The sequence below is a fragment of the Canis lupus genome, chromosome 15 (assembly GCF_011100685.1).
Source record: "Canis lupus familiaris isolate Mischka breed German Shepherd chromosome 15, alternate assembly UU_Cfam_GSD_1.0, whole genome shotgun sequence".
Taxonomy (NCBI): domain Eukaryota; kingdom Metazoa; phylum Chordata; class Mammalia; order Carnivora; family Canidae; genus Canis; species Canis lupus.
This window is the reverse complement of record NC_049236.1, coordinates 55,730,298-55,755,631: the sequence shown is the minus strand read 5'-3', so window position 1 is coordinate 55,755,631 and position 25,334 is coordinate 55,730,298. Positions and strand designations below refer to the sequence as shown.

Here is a 25,334-nt window from a genome sequence, read left to right as displayed (position 1 = left end):
TTGATTGCTGAGAGTCACTTACTAAGGTAAAGGACATGGGAATGTGATACTCTGGGCATCAAAAATGACCAACTCTAAACTCTGAAGGTACTGATGTGCTAAGAACTGAAATCTACTGTGATTTCTACAGAATTTTAATTGTTTAAAGCTAAGTGTGCCCTTTGTTATAAATGAAATTCAAATGTCTGACTTTGACATAGTTTCTACTATATACATGTCCATACTTTGTCACTAGGAGAAAATATTTTCAGTATTATTGATGCTGTGATGCAGGGGATTATCTTATATTTAAAGAGGCCTCAAAAGACTTACCAAATTATTTTGTGACTTTATAGTTTTATTCTTCTAAGCACTGCTTACCATACATGAGCAAATTGGCCAGAAAAGCTGGTATTTCCTGGGCACCTATGTTTAGATATATAGGGACAGGGGAGGTGATTTACAAGAAGCATACAGATTTGCTTCTGTATCAAACAATGTAGAGATTTTTGCAGAGAAGAGGAGATAGATGAAATGGCTAACCTATGCCAAGAAAATTTATTAAGGAAGGATTTGGGCTATCTTACTAGTAGAAGGAAGTTTGACTTACATATTTTTTAAAAAATATTTTATTTATTTTTTCATGAGAGACAGAGAGAGAGAGAGAGAGAGAGGGGGGCGGAGACACAGGCAGAGGGAGAAGCAGACAGAGAAGCAGACCCCACGCAGGGAGCCCAACATGGGATTTGATCCTGGGACTCTTAAGATCACGCCCTGGGCCAAAGGCAGGTGCTAAACTGCTGAGCCACCCAGGGATCCCCGACTTACATATTTTTATTCAGTTATTTTATTATACAACTTCAATTCATGACTTCATTTTTAAATAAAGCATCACAATTGGAGAGGGCACAAAGAATATTTTTATGCATATATAGCTAAACAGTACTTCACTTTAAATAGCCAATGGTCATGTCAGCCTTTCTTTCTTTCTTTTCTTTTATTTTCATGTCAGCCTTTCAAACTTGATATCTAGAAGCAAATTTGTCACCTCATGCCCTGACAGTTTGCTCTCTTGACTTACCTGTTTCTATTCATAATATTACTATTTTTAAAGTCAGTCAGGTCAGAAATTTTTGAGTCAACTTTGAATCTTCCTTTGCTTGGTGCGTCATTTTTAAGAAGCACTAAACTTTGACAGTTCCTCAAAATCACTCCAATTACATGTTCCTTTTCATCCCTATTAATGATATCCGAATCAAACTCTTATCACTATAGGTCTGATCTCCTTATCTCTATCTTTCCCACCTGCAATTTATGTGTAATCCATTGCCGAGTTGACTTTTTGTACTTTCCTTTAAATTGTTTTAGTTGCTTCTTACAAAAATAAAAAATAAAGCTCTGAAGATTTCCATATGATTGGAAAATCAATTTTTTTTTGTTTTTATTTATTTTTAAAAAAATTTTACTTATTCACTTGAGAGAGAGAGAGCACCAGTATAGAGAGAGGTAGAGAGAGAGAGGGAGAAGTAGACGCCCCGCTGATCAGGGAGCCCAGTGTGGGGCTGGATCCCAGGACCCTGAGACTATGACCTGAGCCGAAGGCAGATGCTTATCCATCCGAGCCACTCAGGCGCCCCTAAAAAAGAAATTTTAATTGTCTTATTGCATTAAAAATTTTTATATGAAAAAACTTAAACATATACAAAAGTAAATGAACCCTTGGGTACCTGTCATCCAGTTTCAACAATTGATCATCAACTCATGACCAGGCTTGTTTTATCTCTATCCCAATCTACTCCCCATACTCACATTAATTTGAAGCAAATCCCAGACATCATATTCTTTCATCCGTAAATATTTAAGTATCACTAGAAAATAAAACTTAAGCATAGGACTATTAAAACATTCAAAAGAAAAATTAGCAATAATTCCAGTAACTTATCCAGTAAATTGTCTAATTTTTAATTGACTTATAAATGTTCTATTTGTATGTTTGTTTGCTTATGTATTTATTATTTAGGTTTGTTTACTTGAACCAGGATTCAAATAAATCCTACACTTTATCATCAGTTGATATGTCTTTTATTTTATAGACTCCTCCACCCCCAACTCTTCCTTTTTTTTTCCCTTACCAGTTTACTTATTGACGAAAACATTTGCCTATCACATGAAATGCTTATCATGGTACCTGGCTGCCTTGGTCTGAATATTTGTGTCTCACCAAAATTCATACATTGAATCTTAGCTTCCAACGTGATGGTATTGGAAGTGGGGCAGGGGGGCTTTAGGAAGTGAGTAGGTCATGAGGGCAGAGCGCTCATGAGTGGGATTAGTGCCCTTGTAAAAGAGGCCCAACAGAGTTCCCTAGTCTCTTCTACCAAGTGAGGACAGAGTGAGATGTTGTAGTTTGCATTAGGAAAGAGGGCTTTAACCAAAACCAGACTGTGTTGGCACCCTGATCTCACATTTCCAGCCTCCAGAACTGCAAGAAATAAATGTTGTTTATGAATTACCCAGTCTGTGGTATTTTGTTGTAGCAGCACAAATGAAGTAAGGCACTGGCAGATAGAAAGTACTCAATGGATCAGCACAGAGATTATCTAGAATCGCCCCGTTTATAAGACTTTGAATGTATATCTATACACATAGCTGTGATTTCCTGAATCTCCAAATACTGCAAGTCCTCAGTAGTAGGACTCATGTCTGTTTTTTTCTGTGAATTTTCTGCAGCAAAGAGCTGCTCATTATAGCTTCTGATGCTGTAGGAAACCATGAGATCATATAAGGTTGTTTCCATGGACTTGCCATTCAGGTCAAGTTGGGGTAAAGGGCTATCATATTTGCTTAGATGATGGACTTCAGAGAATACATTCTTACATGTTTGTTAGTTGCAGGGTTCTCAGCCTACAGAATCTGGGAAGCTAGTTGGGATTAGATTCTGAAAGTCTGTTTCCTGTTCCTCAATGTCTCTATTCTCTTTGTTGAGACATAGAAAAAAAAAAAAAAAAAAAAAAGCAACAATCCAAAGAACAAAGACTAACAACAAATACCATGTTTCCACCTTCTAGGATTATCCTGTCAACTTTTTTTTTGTATATTTGCTTTTATGATTTACTCTAGAAATATAAACATATTAAAAATAAGTTAAAGTCCCATTTGACCATCTCTTCAAGTCCCCTTCTGTACTTTCTCTAAATAGATGATCACTGTCATGAGATGAGATTAGGCTGCATCCTTTCAGTCAATTTAAAAGTAACTTTATATGCATAATAAGTGGATATTTGTGTGTTTTTAAGAATCTTACATACTTTAAGTGCAGTTGACCACATGCTATTCCTGTCCTTTTACCAATTAGAGAGAAGCAGGGGTGAGGCAGGCTGTGGTTTTATGATGCCAGAAAAAGGGATGTTGTGGGAGGTGGATATTAGGGAGATTATATTCCTGAGACCATAGGTCTGCAAGGCAGAAGCCAAGAAATTTTCCTTAGATTGAAACAGCATCTTAATGTAACAAATCCCTTAGGGCACTTATTTACTGCTTCTGGCCACTTTGACATCATATGAAAGGCTTTGCTTGGCCTCATAGGTGTAGTATTTAGATGGTTTATTCTATAACCCTTTGTTCTTTTTCCTGTTGTCATAGCATAGTACTCTTTATTTTACTTTATGAACAAAAATCCGGAATTACAAAGAGTACAGGACACTGCTCATGAGATTCAATCAAATTGAACAAACCTGAATCGAGGAATTTCTATGTTCTGTCTAGACAATTCCTAATCAACCTGTGAGGCTCAGTCATCATTTGAGATTTTGTGACTTGGCTCTGAATCTGACACAATGTCATTTCTATGCCTGGGAACTATTGTGCTCTTCTTTCTCAGTGTGATTCCTTTCCAAATGTCCTCTTGGCTAAGCCACATAGCCAGTTCCCCTTTGACTATTCATGGAATAACATCCCATTCACACATGCTGGCTCCTTCGGAATCCTCTCTTCCAAAGAGAGTCTGATGTAGGGAGTTTGTGAAACCTGCAGAAAACCGACCTGCTAGACTGTACCTGCCCCCTCAGCAGTTAAGCATTCTCAAAACCTCAGGCAGATTAGGAAACCAAGAGTAGAATTATATTGGCCAGCACTTCAAAAGGCAAATAGTTTCACTTTTTATGGCCTTTAAGTGGAATGTACGTCTGCTGCTAAAAATTTTCTACAGGAATATGACAGGGTTGAGAAAGTAAACACAAAGGCACTGGCCCATGAGTCCCTGTTTTGGGCTTTGAGATCATCGCTCTAGTAGAGGCCTGGCTTTTGGAGACTACATTGTCTCACTTCACAGCATGGAAGCTATTTATTTGGTTTTTCAGGGAGGCAACTTTGAAGAAAAACAGTTGTCTAGCCATACTGACCCTGGTTTATCACAGAGGCATGGCTTATTGGCCTTTACCACAAGAATGTGTTTTGCTGGATCCTGGTCCGCTTCTCGTGAAGACTTCCCTGTGTCTCAAAGCATCTCTCTCCTGTTCAGGAGCATATGAGCTCCTCAGATGTTGGCTTTCAACGTAAAAGCTTTTAGAATTTTATATATTCTTTCCATCCACCGTCTAGCATTTATTCTCAGAGATTTCTGGCATTGATTATAGCAAAGCCTAATTTGCATAAAATGTGGACTCAGAAATTGGCTCACATAGTCTTTGCTCTTTTATCAGTCTGAATCAAAGGGGAAAATGTCTGGTCAAATAAGTTATATTCGTAAAGTTCATATTGCTGAGCGACAAACAACTCAACATTCCTGGGTCAATTTTAATTTAATTATTAGTCAAAAGCATGTTACGTTATTTAACGATATACTGCTTTTGCTTATTTCAACACTTGCCCTGGGATTTATAGACTGTGCTGAAATGGAGTAGTGCATAGTAACTATGTCTCAATCCTAAATCGTGTTGTATACATAGCTGGACTGGAGAGATCAGGGATTTGAGGAAGCCTGTGTGATTCCATAACAACCTTTTGATATTCAAAGATTGTTTAATGCATCGTTTGAGCTAGCTGTGGGATTGGCTTCCCCACTAATCCTATGCCATTGAACCACAGACAATTTAAAACCAAACTTAACTGCTGTGTTCTGGGGAAATAGGAAGTTTAAGCATCATGCCTGGATAAATCCACCAGGAAGCAAATAAAAAACCATGGAAAACTTAATACAATAGTATATTCATGGGAACACCTGAGAGGCCAGAAAGATACCCATGGGCCTCAATATAGTTATTTTTTGGTATAATTATTTTTAAAAGATGCATTTTTAAAAACTTGCCTGATCCAGTAGACTCAGAGAGGGTTGAGAGCTGGTTCATAAAGATTCTTTTGGTTCCACACTCTTGCCAGCCGTATTCAAGTTGTTATTTAATGGACATAGATAACTAAGAGATAAATGGAGCTTCAAAAATTTGTTACTGATAGGATTGTTTGAGACAATGGCTTTTTTTGTGGCCATTTCAGGGGGTCCATGAGGTCAATACAAGTTCCATAATAATGTTAAGATGGTTTTTGCTTTTTTCACTACGTTGATGTTTGCAGTAATGGGTGAATCTGGTGGTGCCTTAGCATGAATCAGAGCTGGCGCTGAATTATACCAACTGCTGTCCTACTCTTCATTGCCACTGTGCTCACAAGAAAAAAATACACGAAAAAAAATGCCTGATTCACTTAAGAATGTCCTTGACGAAGCAGTGAAACTATTAACTTTCTTAAATCCTCCATGTAAATATGCACCTTTTAAAAATTCTATTTGAGGGGCACCTGGGTGGCCCCATCGGTTAAGCATCCAACTCTTGATTTTGGCTCAGTCATGATCTCAGAGTCATGAGATCAAACTCTTCATTGGGTTCTGAGCTTGGCATGGAGTCTGCTTGAGATTCTCTCTCCCTCTCCTGCCCATCCAGCTCATTCTCTCTCTCTCTCTCTCGCTTTCTCTCTCTCTCCCTCTCTCAAATAAATACATCTTTAAAAGAAAAATATTTTAAAAAATAAAAATTCTGTGTGATAACCCAGGAAGAATGCCTAGAGCACTTCTAATGCCTCCCACAGAGCAGTGGTTGTCTAGAAAAAAACTTTATGCAGTTGTTTGGATTGTGAGATGAACTAGCTGCTTTTTTCATTAAACATCATTTTTACTTGGAAGAACAATTTCATTTCTCTTATTATTTTGTTAGAAAGTATAGCAATTTCTTTAAAAATATGTTAACATGTAACGGATATGTCAGCTATTTTTAAATAAATTAATACATAAATCATTTTTTCAGGTTTCATTTCTATATGGTAAATAGCCCACATAAAGTAATCCTTTTTGGTGTCTTCAATAACTGTATGTGTCAAAGGTACTTAAAAAAACTTTGAGAAGCATGGCCTGGAGTAGTTTTTCTGAAAAAAACTTTCCTTTGGATGGTTGCTCATAACTTCAAAGGTATTAATTACATTTCTGTGATTCTAAGATTCTGTGATTTTGATTTTAAGATTTTGAGCTTTTTACAAGAAAATGGGTAGAAGAAAACATGGAGGTCTGGCCTAATGAGAGGTCTTTTCATAGTTAGCTATCTGCATTAGATAGGTTTGAAGAGGTGAGATGAGTGAAGCCAGCGTTCATTCTTTCATTTTTTCAACAATTTTTGAGTATGTGCACTATGCAGAATATGGTGTTTTTGATCAATGTGAAAGCTACACAGTGAATCACACTTAGAAGTGCCGGATTGTAATCTCCACAAAAGTAAAAAGCTTGTCTTTTCTACCTTGGGAGACAGTGTGGTGAGTGAGGCAGACGTCCCTAGAGATTCACATCATAACACTAGTTTAGTCTCCTTGGTAGAGATTCACATCATAACACTAGTTTTGTCTCCTTGGGCAAGTTACTTACCATCTCTGAGCTTTTTTCTTATTTGTAATGTGGGAAAAAATGTGTGTCCTTTTGGCTTATCTTGATAATTGGAAAGTTTGTGATGTAAAGTGCTTAGCAGTATCCCGGGACTTTTGTATCCAAGCTGAATAAAGGACTTTACTTTATAGCTATTTGCTAACCCAGAGAGCATAAAGATAAATCTGTCTTCAAATGGGGATTTCTGTAAGTACATGTAGCAATAATCTTCGAAAGAAAAAGATTTAATTTTGTAAGGCAGATTTTTTTTTTTAGTTGTTTTTTATCCTATTGAAGGATACTTGACAAACACAACTGTGTATACTTAAGGTGTATAATGTGTTGATTTGATGTTCGTATACAGTGTGAAATTCCATGATCAAGGTAGTTTACACATTTATCACCTCACATAGGTACTTTTCGTGTGTGTGCGAGAGAATGCTTACCGATCTCAGGAAATTTAAAGTATACAATACAGTATAATTAATTATAATCTGATCCTCAGAACTTACCCATCTTGCAACTGCAAGTTTCTTTCTTTCTGCAAGTTTCTGGCCAGCATCTCCTCATTTCCCCACTTCCCAGCCCCTGGCAATCACCATTCCACTCTCAAGCAGTGTTTATTTTCAATAAGCAGAGAATGAATTGGCTTTTTATAAAGAGGACCAATTTCCATCAAAAGATATGAGTTCAAATAGCTTTTGAATATGTTATATTAGATTGTGTTCATCATTGTTAAAGAAAAAAAATGTTCAGTGACGCTTGTTAAAGACATTAAGAAGACCTTATTCAGGATGATCCTTTTAGGTAGGGGGACAACTGTAATGGGACTTTTTGGTGAGGAGATTGGGCTCCACCCTGAGTACAGTATGGGCAAGTGTGAATGTACAGCCAAGGAGCAGGAGAGGAGTCAGTGGATGGCAAATTATGAAGAGGAAGCACCAGGGGTAAGAAAAGCTCTGGCTTAACTGGCCTAACCAGATTCTTGCTGAAGATAGACCAGGGCCATCAGACATTGCCCTGGGGGGACTGGTGGAAGATGAGGAGCCCAATTAGATATCGAGAGTGATCAGATATCAATGGTGGGGGACTCCGATTAAACTGATTTACAGGTTCTTGCTAAAACTGGATTGTATATGGAAGTGCACAGACAGGTCTAGGAGAAAGGTGCAGGAGCCTGACTAAAGTTACGTCAAGCAAAGAATCATTGTTACTGTAATCAGAATTGTGTTTTCGCATCATCATTTAGATTATCTTGTTTTTGTCAACTTCCTAATAATTAAATACATTATAAGAGATGATAAAATTGATAAAAATTTTATGAGAACACTAAAAGTTAATACAGTCAAGTCAAACAAAGAAAGTTTTCAGTGACAGTGTTCCCTCAGATGTAAGTATGTGTAATCTTAAGCTTGCTTACAACTTGATTTAATGTTAAATTGTTAAAAATGGTGTTTCATTTCCTCAAAAGAAGGCACTTTTTAAACATTTTACTTACATTACTCTTGTTTTAATTTTCTTTGTTTAACATAAGCCCATTCCATAAATCGAAACTTTATGAAATGTAAAAATTCTTGTTTTTCTTAGTCTGAGTGTTCTTTATAAATCTTTAGAGGAAAGTGGGTGTGCCTTTGGCTGAGGCTATTTCCATGCAGCTCTGCTTGTGCAAATTACAGATGTGAATTTTCTTTCTCTAAAAATAGATTATCACTTGCCTGGTGACTCTCTCCAGAGTCTTTATGTGGCGGAATGATGCTTGACTTCTGGTTCTTATCCAGAGGTACAATATGTGGATTCCCAACATTGCATGCATAGAAATAGATTCAAATGCATTGTCGCATTAAAAATGCTCTTACAAATAAATAAATAAATAAATAAATAAATAAATAAATAAATAAGCTCTTACTTATACATAAAGAAATATTGTCCTGTCTTTACTTATGACTCAGTAACATGGAAGAAACTAGAGATTCTACATTGAATTGGTTCATATTGAAAGGGTTTTTAAATGCGGAATTCTCCAGATTAGGTAGTGTAGAACAGTGACTGCTGTTTACAGAGGCAGAGGCAAAAACGAGCCTATGGCATTGTTAGATGCATATATTGTGAACTATTTTTACTTTCTCATCGTTCATCAAATGTTCTGCTGGTCACATTTATATGCATAGTAATTTAACAGGCACCTGTTGCCATGGCAGCACAGAACAAATATGGAATCTATTATCTTTTTTTTTTTTTTTTTTGAAATCTATTATCTTATGAGGTGAGAGTTCCCGAGTGATGCAGGTGCAGGCTGGTGAGAACACTTTTGCTTTTGATTGTGTAGCGTACCCACAGTGAGACACTAAGTCTGTATTAAAAAGTACCATGGGGACTGTAAGATTTGTTTGAGGTTGGTCTTCTCTACAGTCTGGTCTAGCTTCACAATGTTCAGTAGACTACAGGGATCCGTCTAATTTCACTGGCAACCATACACTGGTTCATATCAAGACAAATTCACACAGAAGGATTTTCCAATGTGAGTCATTAGCTAATAAATGCATCTATATGTTTTTGTGTTTCTTTGTACCTGGGGTTGGGCTGATAATGGTAATGATACACACTGTCTTTTTGCCTTTTTGAAATAAGATAATTGTTGAAAATGAGAATTTTTTTCCCCTCCACACGTTTTCTTGAGACAAATGAGATGTCCAATGAGGTAAATGAAAGTCAAAGAAATCTTGTAGAAAACTGCTAATTATAGAAAAGGATACCCTATTGCTATTTCTGTCCCATCTGATTGTAATGTCTTTCTCAAGTGCCTATTACCTGTAAGGTATTATGGCAGACTCTCTGTGGGATAGAACAGTTTTTGGTCCATGGTTAGTGGGACTCAACCCAAATAAAGGAGCCAACTGAGAGAAAATGACAAGCACAGGCAGTTCCATTTTTTTTTTTTTTTTTTTTTTTGCTCCCTTCTCATTTTTCCCCCTCTATCCAGTAGAGGTTACTTTAAAAAGACCCATGTCATCCTATGTCACCATTATTTTGTATTTGATTCTTCCTAACTCTCGACAGTTCTTTTTATAATACACACTATCGAGTGCCTAGTAGGTGCCGGGTATTGGATGAGTTACTATGGTAAATTGTTAAAGTCCACTTTATTACACATCTTATTGCATTATTTAAGCTTCCTCTCTAAAAAAAAGACAGTTTTCTTTGTAAAGGTGCAATTTTTAAGGGTTAAAAACAAATAACTTGAAAAGAGATGATGGGATCTTAAGTATTGACTCAGCAACCAGAAACACACACGTACATACACACATACACTCACTGAGTCCCTTAAAGAAATGTACAGAAACTGCGGTAGAAAAATTTACAGGGTCACATAATTTAACTAAAAGAGTCGAATGAAAAAAAATATTTGGATTAGGGGAATTTCTTTTTTTTTAAGATTTTATTTATTTATTTGACACAGAGAGAGAGAGCACAAGAAAGGGGAATGGGTGAGGGAGAAGCAGGCTCCCCACTGAGCAGAGAGCCCGAGGTGGGACTCTGAGATCATGACCTGAGGTGAAGGCAGATGCTTAACTTACTGAGTCACCCAGGTGCCCCAGATATTTCTAATCTATGTGAGGAAGAACATCTTTATTTTATTCTGTCTTCAGCTTCCAAGAGAGGTCCTGATTCCCTTTAGTTTTCTTTTCTTTTTTTAACATTTTCCCTTGATGTGCTGCTCCCTTGCCTTTACCTTTCTTCCAGCTCAACTTGAGAAAATATAGTGAGACCTGAAGGCACATCAGATTTTTTGGCTTTCCCCTAAAGGCACAATAAAAATACTCTTATCCATCTTTTGCTCTGCTACCTACCTTCACGTTCCCCTTACCCTCGACAGCTCAGGCCCGCACCGTCCTACTCAAAGTGGAACTCAAGGTCTCTGCTGGTTTACTAGTCCATGACAAGTACAAAAATTACAAGCAAGCACTTAGAAACTTTGATAGAAATGTGGTAGAGGAATTTCATCTGTTGATTCTAACAAATGTTTGGTTGGTATTTTGTATTTTTTTAAATTTTATTTCTCCAGTGATAAATTATTATCATTATTATTTAACAAATAACAATCCATATGAATTGTGAGGCTGAGGGAGAGAAACAATAAAACTACCTGGTCTTTCACTACAGATAGTCTGAGAACTACTGGTCTAACGTACTCTCAGTTCTTCTAAAAATGTCTTTTGATTTCCTACCTTCATGCCTTTGCCTATTTTTTAGCAAATACTCCCTGTCTCTCAAAATACAACCATAATATCCTCTCCTTCATGAGTTTTTATCTGAACTCCTACACTGCATTTTTTTTTGTTATTTCTGCTGAAACCTTATAACCAGCATTTATTAAATGTAGTGACATTTAATATTCTATACAAATGCACTTGCTTTTTTTTTTTTTTTCTTCACTACCACCTGGGCTACATATGAGAGATACAATCAGGATGGGGAAGGGCATGAATATTTGGGTTAGAATCCTGAGTTCTGTCATTTATGAAGTGATGGACCTTGGGTCAGTCAACGAGTCTCTTTGTGCCTCACTTGCTTTTCTTATCAAATGGGACTGTTGGTAGCACCGATCTCTTCAGGTTGCTTTGAGGATTAGAAGCAACAATACGTATAAAGCATTAAGTTTACAGTTCCTGACACATGCTAAACACTCAGTAAATGATTGCTCTTATGTTTTTCATTAATATTAGCAGCACTTTTAGAATATTTTTTTTTGCATTTGTTCAGATATTGCTTGGAATTAGTCATTCAATCCCATTGTTTTGAGGAAAAAGAAGCTATGAAGCCATTGCTTTGATAGACCCACTTTTTTGTTATTTATTTATTATTTTTTAATAATAAATTTATTTTTTATTAGTGTTCAATTTGCCAACATACAGAATAACACCCAGTGCTCATCCCGTCAAGTGCCCCCCTCAGTGCCCGTCACCCAGTCACCCCCACCCCCCGCCCTCCTCCCCTTCCACCACCTCTAGTTCATTTCCCAGAGTTAGGAGTCTTCCATGTTCTGTCTCCCTTTCTGATATTTCCTACCCATTTTTTCTCCCTTCCCCTCTATTACCTTTCACTATTATTTATATTCCCCAAATGAATGAGACCATATAATGTTTGTCCTTTGATAGACCCACTTTTTGAAGACACATCTAGAATAGGCGTTGTGCAAGAGTGGAACGTCATTGGGTTTCTATAGATTCCTATGGGGCTTTGGGGAGCTGGTCAGTGCAGCAGAGGCCTACTTGCTTAGGTTCTGTAAACATAACTGAGTCACTCATATGATAATTTTTTCATTCAGGCAAAAGTAACACTCCTAAAAGGAAAATGGAATTTAAAAAAAGGAACTTTAGAAGAAAGCAGTATATCTAAAAATATCCCCATGACACCAACAACAAAAAAATTGGCTGGGACACCTGGATTTTTCTGAGTATAATTTTAGTTAGGTAAACATTGAAAAGATATATTTTCCTAAAAGAGGAAAGATTAATTTTATGGAAAATGATGGTTGGTAGTAATCTTCAGATTCAGAAGATCGATTCTATAAAAGATTTTCCTTGTTTTAAAAAGTGAGAGGTTGTGAATTTGAACAAGTTGCATTAATGATGATCAATACTCACAGTCACTAGCCTGATAAAATTTACCCCCAATGAGTCTTCTTTGTAGGATAATTTTCTAAGGACATAGACTTGTGGATGTGAATTACAGTGTTTGATTATGTGGTAGTTAAATGGAATGATTATTTTAATGTGTGCGCCAAAAAATATATTAACACCATATTACGGATTCATAGCTATTGAGGATATGCTTTATTAGGCTTTAAAAAAATAGGTAGACTCTCTTGGAAGTAAGCAGAAATGTATTCAACATATAACTAAATTAAATGCCAAGCAACATGGCATTGAATTTAAGGGAGTGGATTATGGTTTTGTGGTCAAATTATTTTTGGTATAGTGAATGTGAATTCAAAAAGAAGACTCTAAAAATTCTGAGAAGAGCTAGGGAACAAGATTTAAGAGCTACTTAGGCCCTTGCTAGACGAGGACAATAATACAAAGACATAATTTACTGTAGTTAGAGGATAAGAAAAATGAAGTGAAACCCAGATTATTTGAGGCCTTAAAATCTAATTCTATATTTGTAGGTGTATACACACACACACACACACACACTCAATGTGTGTTAACATACCCACCAACTTTATGTGTAGATCTGAATAAAAGGAAGGGTGAACATTTTCTAGAAGAAGAGTTGAGCTGAACACACACACCCGTTTTTAATAATAAGGTCTGTTAGACTTGAATGGCACAACAGTCTGTCGGGGAAGTGGTGAAATCATCACAGACTGTTGAGTGATTCAAAATTAGATCAGACAAAGCACTTTAAAAATACACTGTAGGAAACAATCTAGGCTGGGAAGGCAATAAAAAATGACCTAAATCGGTCTTTTCCACCTCTAACTTTTAATGTTTTCTTGTAGTTTAAAAATAGAAGAGTGTAATATTTATAGAAATACTGAAAGTTGGGGTCTAAACTCTAAGGCGCTTATTATTATTTAACAATATATTTGCTACTGATGGCTTTGCTGTAGAAACAACAGAAATGTGGCTCTATGTCTTCATCGTTTCTTCACTGATATGAAATTAACAATGAAGAAAAATGTTCAGGGTTCTGGGTACCATTATTAAGCAGTTTAAGGGCTAAATTTCATTTTATTTATTTATTTTTAAAGATTTTATTTATTTGAGAGAGATATAGTGAGAGAATGAGAGAGAGAGAGAAAGAGAGAAAGCAAAAGCAGGGGGAGGAGCAGAAGGAGAGGGAGAAGTAAACTCTCTGCTGATCAGGGAGCCCGGATGCGGGGCTCAATCCCAGAACCCTGGGATTGTGACTTGAGCCCAAGGCAGACCCTTAGCAGACTGAGCCACCCAGTGCCCTTAAGGGCTAAGTTTTGGCGCATAAAACTTAAGTTCTAAACCATTTATCCAACATAACAGACCTTAAATATTGCGGTTAAAATTAAGCAGTATTTAGTTTTTCCCCCATATATAATGTCATTATAACTGGATATAAACATACGATGGTGATGGAGCAAAGGTATAGAGAGTCTTTGAGAATTATTAGCTAATGTATATAACGGAGAAGACGGAGAAGCAGCTTCTAGAAGGGTTATTTTTCATGTCCTCTCCGACTCTCTGATCTTAACTTAAATGATTGCTAATCAGATGCAATCTCTTTATGTCACTTGATTTCTCCTATATTCAAAGGCAGTCAGGATACTACACAAAATGAACCAAATTGTTTAAAGAGAAAGGGCTCCATAAATTTTTCTAATACTTTCTAATTTGTGCTTTTTTTTCATTTAACCTATAGTGATTCGCTTGGGGACACTCTTGCTCACCTTTGGGCGACCCCTGTCCTCATATCAGACAGAGACGCTTTAACCAGAAGTGGGAATTTACTGTTCTCTGCAATCAGCCTATGTGACCTTTTGGATAAATCATTGCTTAGACTTATAGCCCCATGGATCAGCTGCCTGGAACCAATCCCAAGAGAGGCCTCCCTTTATCTGTACGTTGCTTGTAGATCAGCAATGTACCCTCTGCATTATCCAAATGTTTCTTGGCTCACTGACCACCCTTGTCCCATGTGACTGGTTTTACATAAATGACATAGAAGATTGGTTTAGGCTGACTTCTTTTACAATCCCTGTTTCTCAAAATATGCTGGTTGATACAAAGTTCACTTTTGTGCAGAAGACAGAGAGGACGGTCATTTGTGCAGTTCTTAAGGTTTGCTGTGGTAGTGAGGCAACATTAAATGACCACATCATTTTCCTCTGGGAGTAGTCTTGGTGGGGAGGTGCTGACCATGGGCAACATTTTTTTTTTTTTTTTTGTGCCCAGCTCACTGACAGGTGGTAGATGTTCAATAAACATTTGTTGGGTGAATAAATGAATGAATGGGTGGTCATTTCCAAGGAGGCTAAATTTCAGTACTGCTCTTTCTGCATTCCTTTCTGAGCAATTGGCCTCTTAGAGTGGCCAGCCCCACAGGATCTGCAGAAACAGGGGAAGAGAAAGGATGGGAATTTACTGCCAAAGTGTCGGGTCCAGCCATCTTTTGAATCATGAGTGAATGTGTACTCTTTGATTAGCCTTAAACTATTTGACATGATGTACTGGGTGGAGAATCATGAAATTTTGGAGACAAATATAGCTGTGTCTAAATCTTAACTTTGCTACTTAGTTATGTGCTACCTAGAGTGGATTATTTAACCTCCCTGAGGCTCAATATTTCTTCATTAATATGGAGAAATTGCCTTTTGTCTTGGAAGCTTCTTCCTTTCTTTCTCTCTCTTTTTTTTTCTACAATGAGATAGAAATTTTTAGAAATTTTTAGAAATTTTCTACAATGAGATAGAATTTTTAATTTAAATTCAATTTGCCAACATATAGTTTCTAGGTAAATCACTTCATATAGTATATATGTGTGTGTCTCAATAATAATAGCTATTTTCACTTTTTTTTTTTTTTTTTTTTTTTAGTATCTTCTAGATGCCTGGATCACAGCTGTGGGTGGTGATCCCTCCAGCTAACTAAATTCCCACTAACTGTACAAGGCACAGTGCCATAGTATCATTCCCATTATACAGCCAATTAAATTGAGAGTAGGTGATGTAAAGGACCCTACACAAGGTCATAGAGCTAAGTGAGAGAACAGAGATTTGACTTGAAATTTATCTAATTCCTAAGCTGAGACTTTAATTTATCCCAATTAATAAATATTATTTCTTTCCTGCCCAAAAGAAATGGAGATGACACAATTATCCTTTTCTAATTGATCTGCTTACCTCTTCTATTGGATAGAAACCCTATCCCCATAATAAACCCCACTGGACCCAATAATTTTATTCATGGTGCTCACTTATTTAGAATCTAGCTGTGGGCCCCATATGGGTAGTGCTTTTTGTTATCATTGCTGAATGTCACATCTTTTCAAAAGATTCGTTCTATGTTATTTATTTCAGGTTAGATAGTGTAATTCTAAAGTCCAGAGAGGTCAGAGGATGCAGTAAATTTTTAGAGCCACTGAGATAGCACAGGTTTTCTATAACCCAACTCGAGAAAGAGAACAAGCTATATAGCCTTTAGCTATGTAAAAAGGCAGTGGTTTCTATCTTCTGTCATCAGTAGAGTCAGAGATTCTTCTGGCCATGCGTCTGCATATGATGTCAGTGGGAACTTTGAATATTAAGGGTGGAGATGTCTAACTTGGATGATCTGACTTTGGAGCTGTTAGAAGCTGGAAATGCTTTTAACCATGGCTTAGTCAGAAGGATATGAACCTTGGACTTACTCTGACAGTTGCCTTTAATTAAATGAGCCTGGCTCTATTAGATTCTGGCAAGGCAGCTATTTAGAAAGCACTAATTCTTCAGAAATCTAACTTTCCCAAGTTTTGTTTTTACTCAGCATCTTGGATTTTGTTTTCGTTTTCCATTTTCAGATTTATAATCGCTTAGATACAAATTGCTGTGGATTCCGACCTCGAAAGGAAGATGCCTGTGTACAGAATGGACTGAGGCCAAAATGTGACGACCAAGATTCTGTGGCTCTGGCACACATTATCCAGCGAAAGCATGACCCAAGGCATTTGGTCTTCATAGACAACAAGGGTTTTTTTGACAGGAGTGAGGATAACTTAAACTTCAAATTGTTAGAAGGCATTAAAGAGTAAGTTTTATGATGTAACATCTGTGGGACATCACTTTTCGATTAAATAAGTAGTAAGGTTTTAAGAAAACCCAAATGCTATGTGTGACTGATCTGACCCTTGAATGGAACTGTGGATGTGGAATTGGGGACTGGAGGCCCAGAAATGGGAAACAGACCTAAACCGAACATAACAAGACTGCGGCCTCAGTGTCACTATCACTAACCCATGCAACCTACAAAACTCCCACTACATTTCACATCTGTTGTGTTGGTTGGGCCTCATTGTGAACATCCGCCTGGGTAAGGTTGGAAGCATGCAGGGACCTCTGGGATAGGAACCGGCAAAGCACGGATGAGTGGGTAGCAGAAACTCCGTTACCAGGGCATGGGGCAGAGGGAAGAACAGGCATGCAGATGTTGACTGGGGGGGATGTCCAAAGGCATAATCAAAGGCATAATACACTCAAGAGACTTCTGAATGCAGTGGGAAATTAGAGCTAATCTGCTGGAGACAGTGGCTTTTTGAATTCAGGTAGGAGGGTTTTTGAACTTTTGGAAATCTTTGCGGTAGACATAGACTATGGGGGAAAGTATCTTGAGCTTATCTATTTGGAAATAAAGGAAACAGACTCTTTAAATAATGGCAGGAACCCGCTGTAGAGTCTGGGCCATTCAACTTTAGCTACAGGGATTGAGTGCGGATTTCAGGCCCCCCAGCTCATAGCCGCCCTACATAGCCTTCCTACCTTGTCAGAAATCAGTGACCAAGACATTAGGGTATGTCTGAGACTTGCAAATAGAGGGGAGCATTAGTGAAAGAGTTAACCAGCTTGGTGTAGCTAAGTGACTGCTGGAGAGCACGTGAATGAGTCTAAAATTGAGAGTAGAACCCCAGTCTTCCAAATCCAGGTCCAGTCATTTCTTCTGCAGTGACTTGTTTGTTTATGCTGTTGCTCTTATTAACAACACTCTGAAGCATGTTTCATTAGTTCTTCCTAGTTCTCCGAATCAGGTAATGTGGATTTTATGTACTTTCAGGACTAGAAACAATACTGCTCCCATGAAAGTTTCATGAGCCCCAATTTCATGAGTTCTTGCCGCATCTTGCATACTCATTCTCACATCTCTTTGTGGATTGAAGGTAGACTATATGACAGATTCTTTAAAGTGACTAAACTACAGAAATTCTATGTGTAGAAAAAAAAGTCTGAGTCTTTCTTGCCAAAGGCATCTGTTACTGATAATATGGGGTCTTCTTAAATCTCTAAATTTTCTTTTGGAATTAGGAGTACCTGAGAATATGGTCCAGCCATTCTATACATTCATATTAATATGAATATGGTCTTATTTATGCTTCCAAAGAAGTTAACTTCCAATGAAATTTGAGGAGTAATGAGTTTGAAGTTAAATTTTTTTTTGAATAAGTAAGTCATGCATTGAAAAGCAAAAATGAGGGGATTCCTGGGTGGCTCAGCAGTTTGGCATCTGCCTTTGGCCCAGGGCGTGATCCTGGAGACCCAGGATCGAGTCCCTCATTGGGCTCCCTGCGTGGAGCCTGCTTCTCCCTCTGCCTGTGTCTCTGCCTCTCTCTCTCTCTCTGTGTCTCTCATGAATAAATAAAATCTTTTTTTTAAAAAAAAAGTAAAAATGATGATTTGCTAGCCCAGATTTATGCATAGAATATTCCTGTTAATGTAATGCACATACAGGTAATTTTTTTTGATTTTCCTTATGAAAAGGATTAGTCGCTAAAGAGATCCATGGTTTTCACCGTCTCATCTCGTACATTTTGCCACAGTGAAATTAGTTGAAGGGTCATAGAATTTATAAATCATGGATTATTAATATTTCATAGAGCAAAAATGCTTACTTAATTAATACTATGGCCACTAAATTATATAGTACATGTCTTCAGGGAGCTCAGGGCATCTTATCAGTATTATTTAATTCCACGCTTACTCAGACTCATTAAGCACGTCCAGCTCTGTGGCCTTTGGTCTTTCTGCAGCATCTGGACCTGGATGCCCAGCATTTATGCCCCCTGAATGCCATCCTTAGTTCACTCCATTGGAATTTGGAAAAGGCGTTTAGGAGGCTTGAAACTTTAGGCAAATTGTATTCCTCAAACAAGGATATGTTCTTTTTTCTTTTTTAAGGCGTTACTTATTTATTCATGACACACACACACACACACACACACACACACACACAGAGGCAGAGACACAGGCAGAGGGAGAAGCAGGCTCCCTGCAGGGAGCCCGATGTGGGACTCGATCCCAGGACCCCAGGATCACGACCTGAGCTGAACGGAGGCGCCCAACCGCTGAGCCACCCAGGCGTCCCCAGGATATGTTCTTATTTTAGCTTTTAAGGAGCAATTACGTTTACATGAAATATACCACGTAACCCCAGTAGCTGTACTGTGCTTCCATCAGTATTTCAATGAAAGCTGGATGGGGCCAGTTGGAGATTCAGCAAGACATTCCTTAAGACTTTGAACCAGAAACTTGACAGAGGTCATCAGATAGTGTATGTGCTTGGTTTTCACTTTTCTAAATGGAGAACAGGCAGCCCAAAGCACTCTCTTAAGGTCGTTCAACAAGGACCTTTCCAAATTGGCCTCAGGTTTTCCAAAGAAGGTTCACTGTGGAATGCTGGCTCTAAAACTTGAGTTTTGGTAAATTGATTTGAAAACAATTTAGTATTCCAGTTCAGTAAAGTGCTCCCAGATTCTCAGAATTCCTGAAGTGTAGTCTGAATCAGGAGCAATTCCTTATTTAATTGGGCATCATGGAATGATTCCTTTCTCTTTTTACTACCTACATTTTGGATTATTTCACATTAAAATCAGTCATGCATTTATCAGCAATTTGCTTCTCATATTTTCTTGCATAAATCCCCACGTTGACACTTATGAAGATACTATTCTAACTTGACAGATTGAAGTGGTTTCTATGGGTGAAATGGAGCTGAAGATTGAGGAAAGTATTTTTGCCAGGCTAACAGAACTCTTTTTAATTCTATGCCTTTCTTTGCCTACAGTAATGACTTTAAATAAGATGTTAGCATGTCAAGTTCTCAATGGAAAATTCAACGTAGAAAATTCAGGTCCCTTGAGACATATTCTTCTAGTATATTATTGTTAAGAGAAGTGTCAGCTTGACAGGCTTGACAGTGACAAAAATGTTTTCATTCTCCAGGTACTATTTGATAGTGTGATTTGTGCCAGATTAATGAAGGGCAGAGCAATTGGGTAAGGCATAATATTTCTAAGCAATTACTAAGAATGAAATATCATTTTATCTTCTCAGGTTTCCCGAATCTGCAGTTTCTGTTTTGAAGAGCCAGCACTTACGGCAGAAACTCCTTCAGTCCCTGTTTCTTGATAAAGTTTATTGGGAGAGTCAAGGCGGTAGACAAGGAATTGAAAAACTCATCGATGTAATAGAACAGAGAGCCAAAATCCTTCTCACCTACATCAATGCACATGGGGCCAAAGTATTACCTATGAATGAATAACAAAAGCATCTTCTGGGTATAATACTAGGCATATTTATGCTTTTTTTTTGTTTTTGTTTTCAAACCACATGCACAAACCTCAAGCCTTTTTAGGAATGAGGCAGTGTAGATGAATATATAAAACAAATGAATTTAACCAAGTGTATATGATCGGTCTGAGCACTATAAGCAGACTTAAAACCTTTTAAAAAACATACTGCTCCAAGGATTTTTGTCCATATTTTCCTCTAACATCATGTCATGCGAGTCTCAACATCTGATTACAGAATGGTTGTAATCATTATTTAGCTTTGTTAAAACATTTGTCGTGCCTTTTAACAGAACAGTGTAAACCAGAGGTACTGACTCCTTTAACAAAGTGTATTTTATGCCATATTGACTGGTCTGATCAAGTACTGATGGGAACGGTTCTTGACATTCTTCAGTTGCTGATTGTTAAAACAGAGCCGTCCCAATATGACCCAGAGGAGGCAGTTCCATATTGGAAAACTGAGGCATGTGATCTACAAAAACACCAGCACACACAATAATTCTACACGAGAAATGGTGGGTTATTTGCAAAAGCGCCGATATATTCTATCTGCATATGATCGGCCATCTCTGTGAGTCTGAGAAACAAAAATCACAGTTTCACTTTTTTTTTTTTTTTTTTTTTTAGAAATTTGTTTTGTTTTCAGTTTTGAAACCATCCAAGTATGACAATTTATACAGTAGGTAGTTTTGCTTCCTCAGTTTTGGTCCAATTTACGTCTAGTGGCTTAGACATTAAACAATTTTAAGGTATAAATTAGCTTATTTGAAACTATACTTCTAGTGTGCCTTTTTTTAATGGATGCTCTTTGAAAAAATGTCATTTTTACAAAGGATATACTATAGTTTTGTATATTTTCTTAATAATAGGGGATTTCTTTAGATTTGTTCTAATTATATTTAAACTGACTTAAATGATGTTGCTGAGATACTGACGATAGAACCAGATACCGAGTGCATTTAGATATGCTGTTTGGCTTATCCTAATATGAAAAATATGAACAAAATAAATTGAAACCTGACTCTTTTCAGTTCTCCTCATTGAAAGCACATGACTAGAACTAAAACAGTGAATTTGGACAATATTAAGCTTCAAATAATTCCTCCCAAACTCCCTCTACCAACTTTTTAATTAGGCACAGGGACATGGAAGTACAGTATTCATGTGTTGGATCTTTGTGTCCTGGAAAGATACCCATGTCATCACATATGATAGATGTTCTTACAGAGGTTTCAAATCTTGAACAAGTCATCATTCTACCCCCCTCACACCTATCCTTATTTAAAAGCTGATATACTGACTTCTTTTTCCCCTGAAAGTTTAAAAATATGATTTAAGAATGCTGTACTACATTCTATTCTGTTTTCTCGAGTCTGTGTGTTATTGCTAAAGTCCCATATCTTCTGTGTTCTAATCAAGGGTCGCTTAATATCACTGTAAAGTAGAACTGTTAAAGGCATTACAACAATAAAGACTAAAATTTAAAAATATATATACCTGTAGATTCTAATTTATTCAAAGGTATAGGGACAAAAATGTCAAAACAACGCCTGCTAACTCTAAGAGAAGACAGGCAAGGAGAGAGGGATCATTTGATCACCTAATTAGAACTTTTCTAGGCTCACATTCAAGTACCACTTTTTAACATCCTTATTTGCTGGGCTAACCCTTAGAGAAGTGGCCTTCAGACCATTCTTCTTTCCCATTATCCCTCTACCACTCTGATCTCCCTTCTCCTGTTCCACATGTCCCGTGCACTCTTTGGCTCTCCCGAGTCTCTACTTTTACCTGCTGTGCTCCGGCTTTTAAAAATCCCCTTTTCTCTCATTAATCAGTATTTTAATAAAAAAAAAAAAAAACTGTCCTAACAGAAGCTTGGAGACCCAGGTTCTATTTTGAGCCACTGACTTAAAATAACTCATTGTCAAGTTGCCTTGTACCTTGTCTTATCAAGGTGGCATATTTTCATTTTAATATGCTTTTTATGGAGTAGAGCATCTTTATCCAAATTTGTGATATTAGTGGTGGGAATTCCAGTCTCCTTAGAAATGAGCTATAATGTTGCCTCTCCAGCTGCACTGCTTTGGGGCAGCTTGGTTCTCCCTTATGTGGGTCTGGTTTTGCTTATTTGCCTCCAGTTATTCTGACATGCTTAATATTAAATGAAAGGTCCAGGAACACATGTTTATTTTAGTCACCTTTGCTTTTTAACAATGTATTTTGCTTTATAATCAGTGAATAATTCATGCCGTATTATTTTTGAATAATGGATAGCTACAGGGCCAGGCTTTTACTTCTAAGTAACACTCCTCTTTTTTCTCACTGAAACAATGAGAGTACTCTGCGCCTTTCAGATGCACTCAGATTATGCTGTGGTTTGGTTCACATAAGCATATTATGTGGTTTATTTATAACTTGATAAATTTAAAATAGAACAATTTACCTTGGCAGGCATACAAAAGCTTGTTCTTGTGTGACTTATTTTCTTTAAGCTGATAATATGAAAATAAATACATATCTTAAAAATCTATAATAAAAATATTAGAAAATAAAGATGCGTGCTTTTTATTTTGTAGGTGGGTTTTCTTTTGTACATGGGTGACTTTTCAGAAGTGAAGTACGGAAGACGGTTTGCTACCACTGTCCATGATAAAAGAAACAACTGAACAATTAAGAGTTTTGTTGGATTGTGTTCGTGTATGCATATATTTGACATTGTTACCAGTGATTTTATGCTTTTTCTTGGTGTACATAAAGCATTGTCTTCTGCGGTATGCAAATTAGTTAATAGCTATCACAAACCCTAAGAGACTGATTTTTGTTTTTCTTTGCTGGGGGTGAGTCTTAGAACTATAGTTAAGGTTTTCTTTATAGCATTCAATCTTATTAAGTTTATTAGGTATCCTGGGGGACTTATCAAAATATAAAATGTCTTAGACTTATGCTCAAAAAATTTATAATCTCTAAGCCTGTATTATAGCCTGTTTATTCCATCGTACCTTTAAATATATGTGATATAGCTAATGAATAAAATAACCTAGATGTAGATTTATCTACCCGGTACCTTATGGAATTCTTATGTTTATCTCAGCACAGAATGAAGGAAGGCTCAGTTAGGGCACTAGTCTGAAAATATGGTATGGAAATTGTATGTGGGTCAAATAAAGATGATAAAAGACCTTTCTCCAAAAACTAGTAGCATCAAGAATTAAGAGCTTCCATTCTTGAAACAGAATTTGACTTGTGGGAAAAGTTACTGGACACTTGGAAATAGCCAGAAGAGATTTTTGGGTGTTCTTTCAGTACAATGCTGGGCTTGCTTTTGTATTGAATGGTCTACTTAACAATGTTGTGGGGCAGAGGTTAACTTGTAGATTTTTATCCCATTGAGATGCAAATAATTTCTGCCTGGTGGAAAAGACAACCCTAATGGTTTTACAGTTTATTACCCTGTTGGACATTAGCCAGTTTTATATCTAGTCCAGCAATCTTACCCTAACATTGCCTGTAAATACTTAGCTTTTGAAATACTCTTCGAAATGGTTTTACCATCTTAGCAGTTCCCTTGGTTATTAATTAGATAAAGTCTTTGACATATGTTCGTTTTACATTTGCATAGGAATTGCAATTTCAATTATTTCAAATATTTTGCCCTAATAAACTTTTGACTACAGAGTCATATCTTACTTGTTTGAGAATCATGATTTTAAATTTTTGAAAAATTACTTTAGCAACCTTTCAAAACACAGTTCTATCATTGAAGAACTGAATGACACCATGTGATTAGCCTTTGGAGCTTATTTTCATTTAATCTTTTAATTTTTTAGTGGTTATCAGTGGATTATCTAGTTCAGAGGTCTGACTCAGAAGGGCTTGCGGACAGACTCTGTTTTGCAACCTAAGAGTGCACATGGTAAGGGAATGAAGTGGCAGAGATCTTTTCTTGCAAGAGCACTGCATATTACTAAATTAGTTCAACTTTTTTTTTTTTTTATCTTAGGAAGTTACCTTTTTACCATCATGACTCCAAAATGCATTTAGTTTTCTCGATAAAAATATGCACAATCATGTGCACATTAAGAAATCTCTATGCATCTTCTTTCTAAAAAAGTAATCTGTATTTCTTAGCAGTACTTGTCAAGATTTCTAAAGCTTCTGAGACAAAGAACTAAAAAATAAAACCTCCCTTGTCAGTGGCTTTAATCACATGCTGCAGAATTAGCTAGCTGTGCTATATTTCAAAAGGCAAACTGGGCTGCAGAGAGTGGGACCAGTCACTAAATGAGACTGAAACAGCTGTGATTTTGCAGGATGTGCCAACATTTTCTTTAGCCCCAGGACACCAGACATTATTTGGCTCATAAAGTACCCTATGTTATTGGCTCAACTTCTGTTTAGGAGAACAAGAGATCTTGTTCTGTATCCCTGTTTCAGGCCCTCAGGGGCATTAAAAAGGGAGGTCAACATTTATTTTATTTATTTTTTACCACATAGTAACTTAAAAAAGTCAACTATGATTCAGATAGCCTCTAACTTTGTGAGAGTACATTATCGTTAAGCTTGCAAGATTCAAGTCTTTCTTAAGAGAATGGTGAAATAATTTACAGCCTCTCTTAAGAGTCCGTCCTCCACATCAGGTAACAGGTGACAGTTACGATGTAGGACTTGAGTTTTGGTGATTCATGTGACAGTGCTATTTGCTGCCCGCATTGTGTCATTTCCTTTGTCTTCCTTACGGTCCGTTGCAAGTAGACACAGCATGTTGTGTTTAAGGAGGAGTGACATGACAGCCTCTGGAGAAGCAAAGTCCTAATTAGAGACACAAATTCCTAATTAAGTCTTGACTTTATCCTGGGCTACCTACTAGATGTCAGTAGTAACACGCCTTTAAGTTGTGACAACAAAAAATGTCTCCTGATATTGCAAAATGTCCTCTTAGGAGGCAAAGTCATTCCCTGGTTGAGAATCATTAGTTCTTCGTGCTTTAGCACCTTCACTGATAGAAAGTCTTCCATAAAAGACAAACCTTTTAATTTTTTTCCTGTCCTTTCGCATTCAGCTTATGAAGATTTTTCTCTAAGTCCTTGTTTTAGACTGTGTTGCCACATGGTATGGCATCACTCAGGGCCCTGAGATGTCTGATGGTTTGGAGAAAGAGATCAAT

At 37.1% G+C, this 25,334-nt stretch overlaps 1 protein-coding gene across 1 annotated transcript in view; it reads left to right on the top strand.

Moving 5' to 3' along the window:
• The window catches only part of GASK1B (golgi associated kinase 1B), a 46,074-nt gene extending 23,351 nt beyond the window's left edge, over positions 1-22,723 (top strand). The window contains exons 3-4 of the mRNA XM_038559097.1: positions 16,412-16,638; positions 19,932-22,723. Coding sequence (XP_038415025.1) covers positions 16,412-16,638; positions 19,932-20,139 — 435 coding nt within the window. The 3' untranslated portion in view covers positions 20,140-22,723. The remainder of the gene's footprint in view (positions 1-16,411; positions 16,639-19,931) is intronic.
• Positions 22,724-25,334: the final 2,611 nt, after the last annotated feature.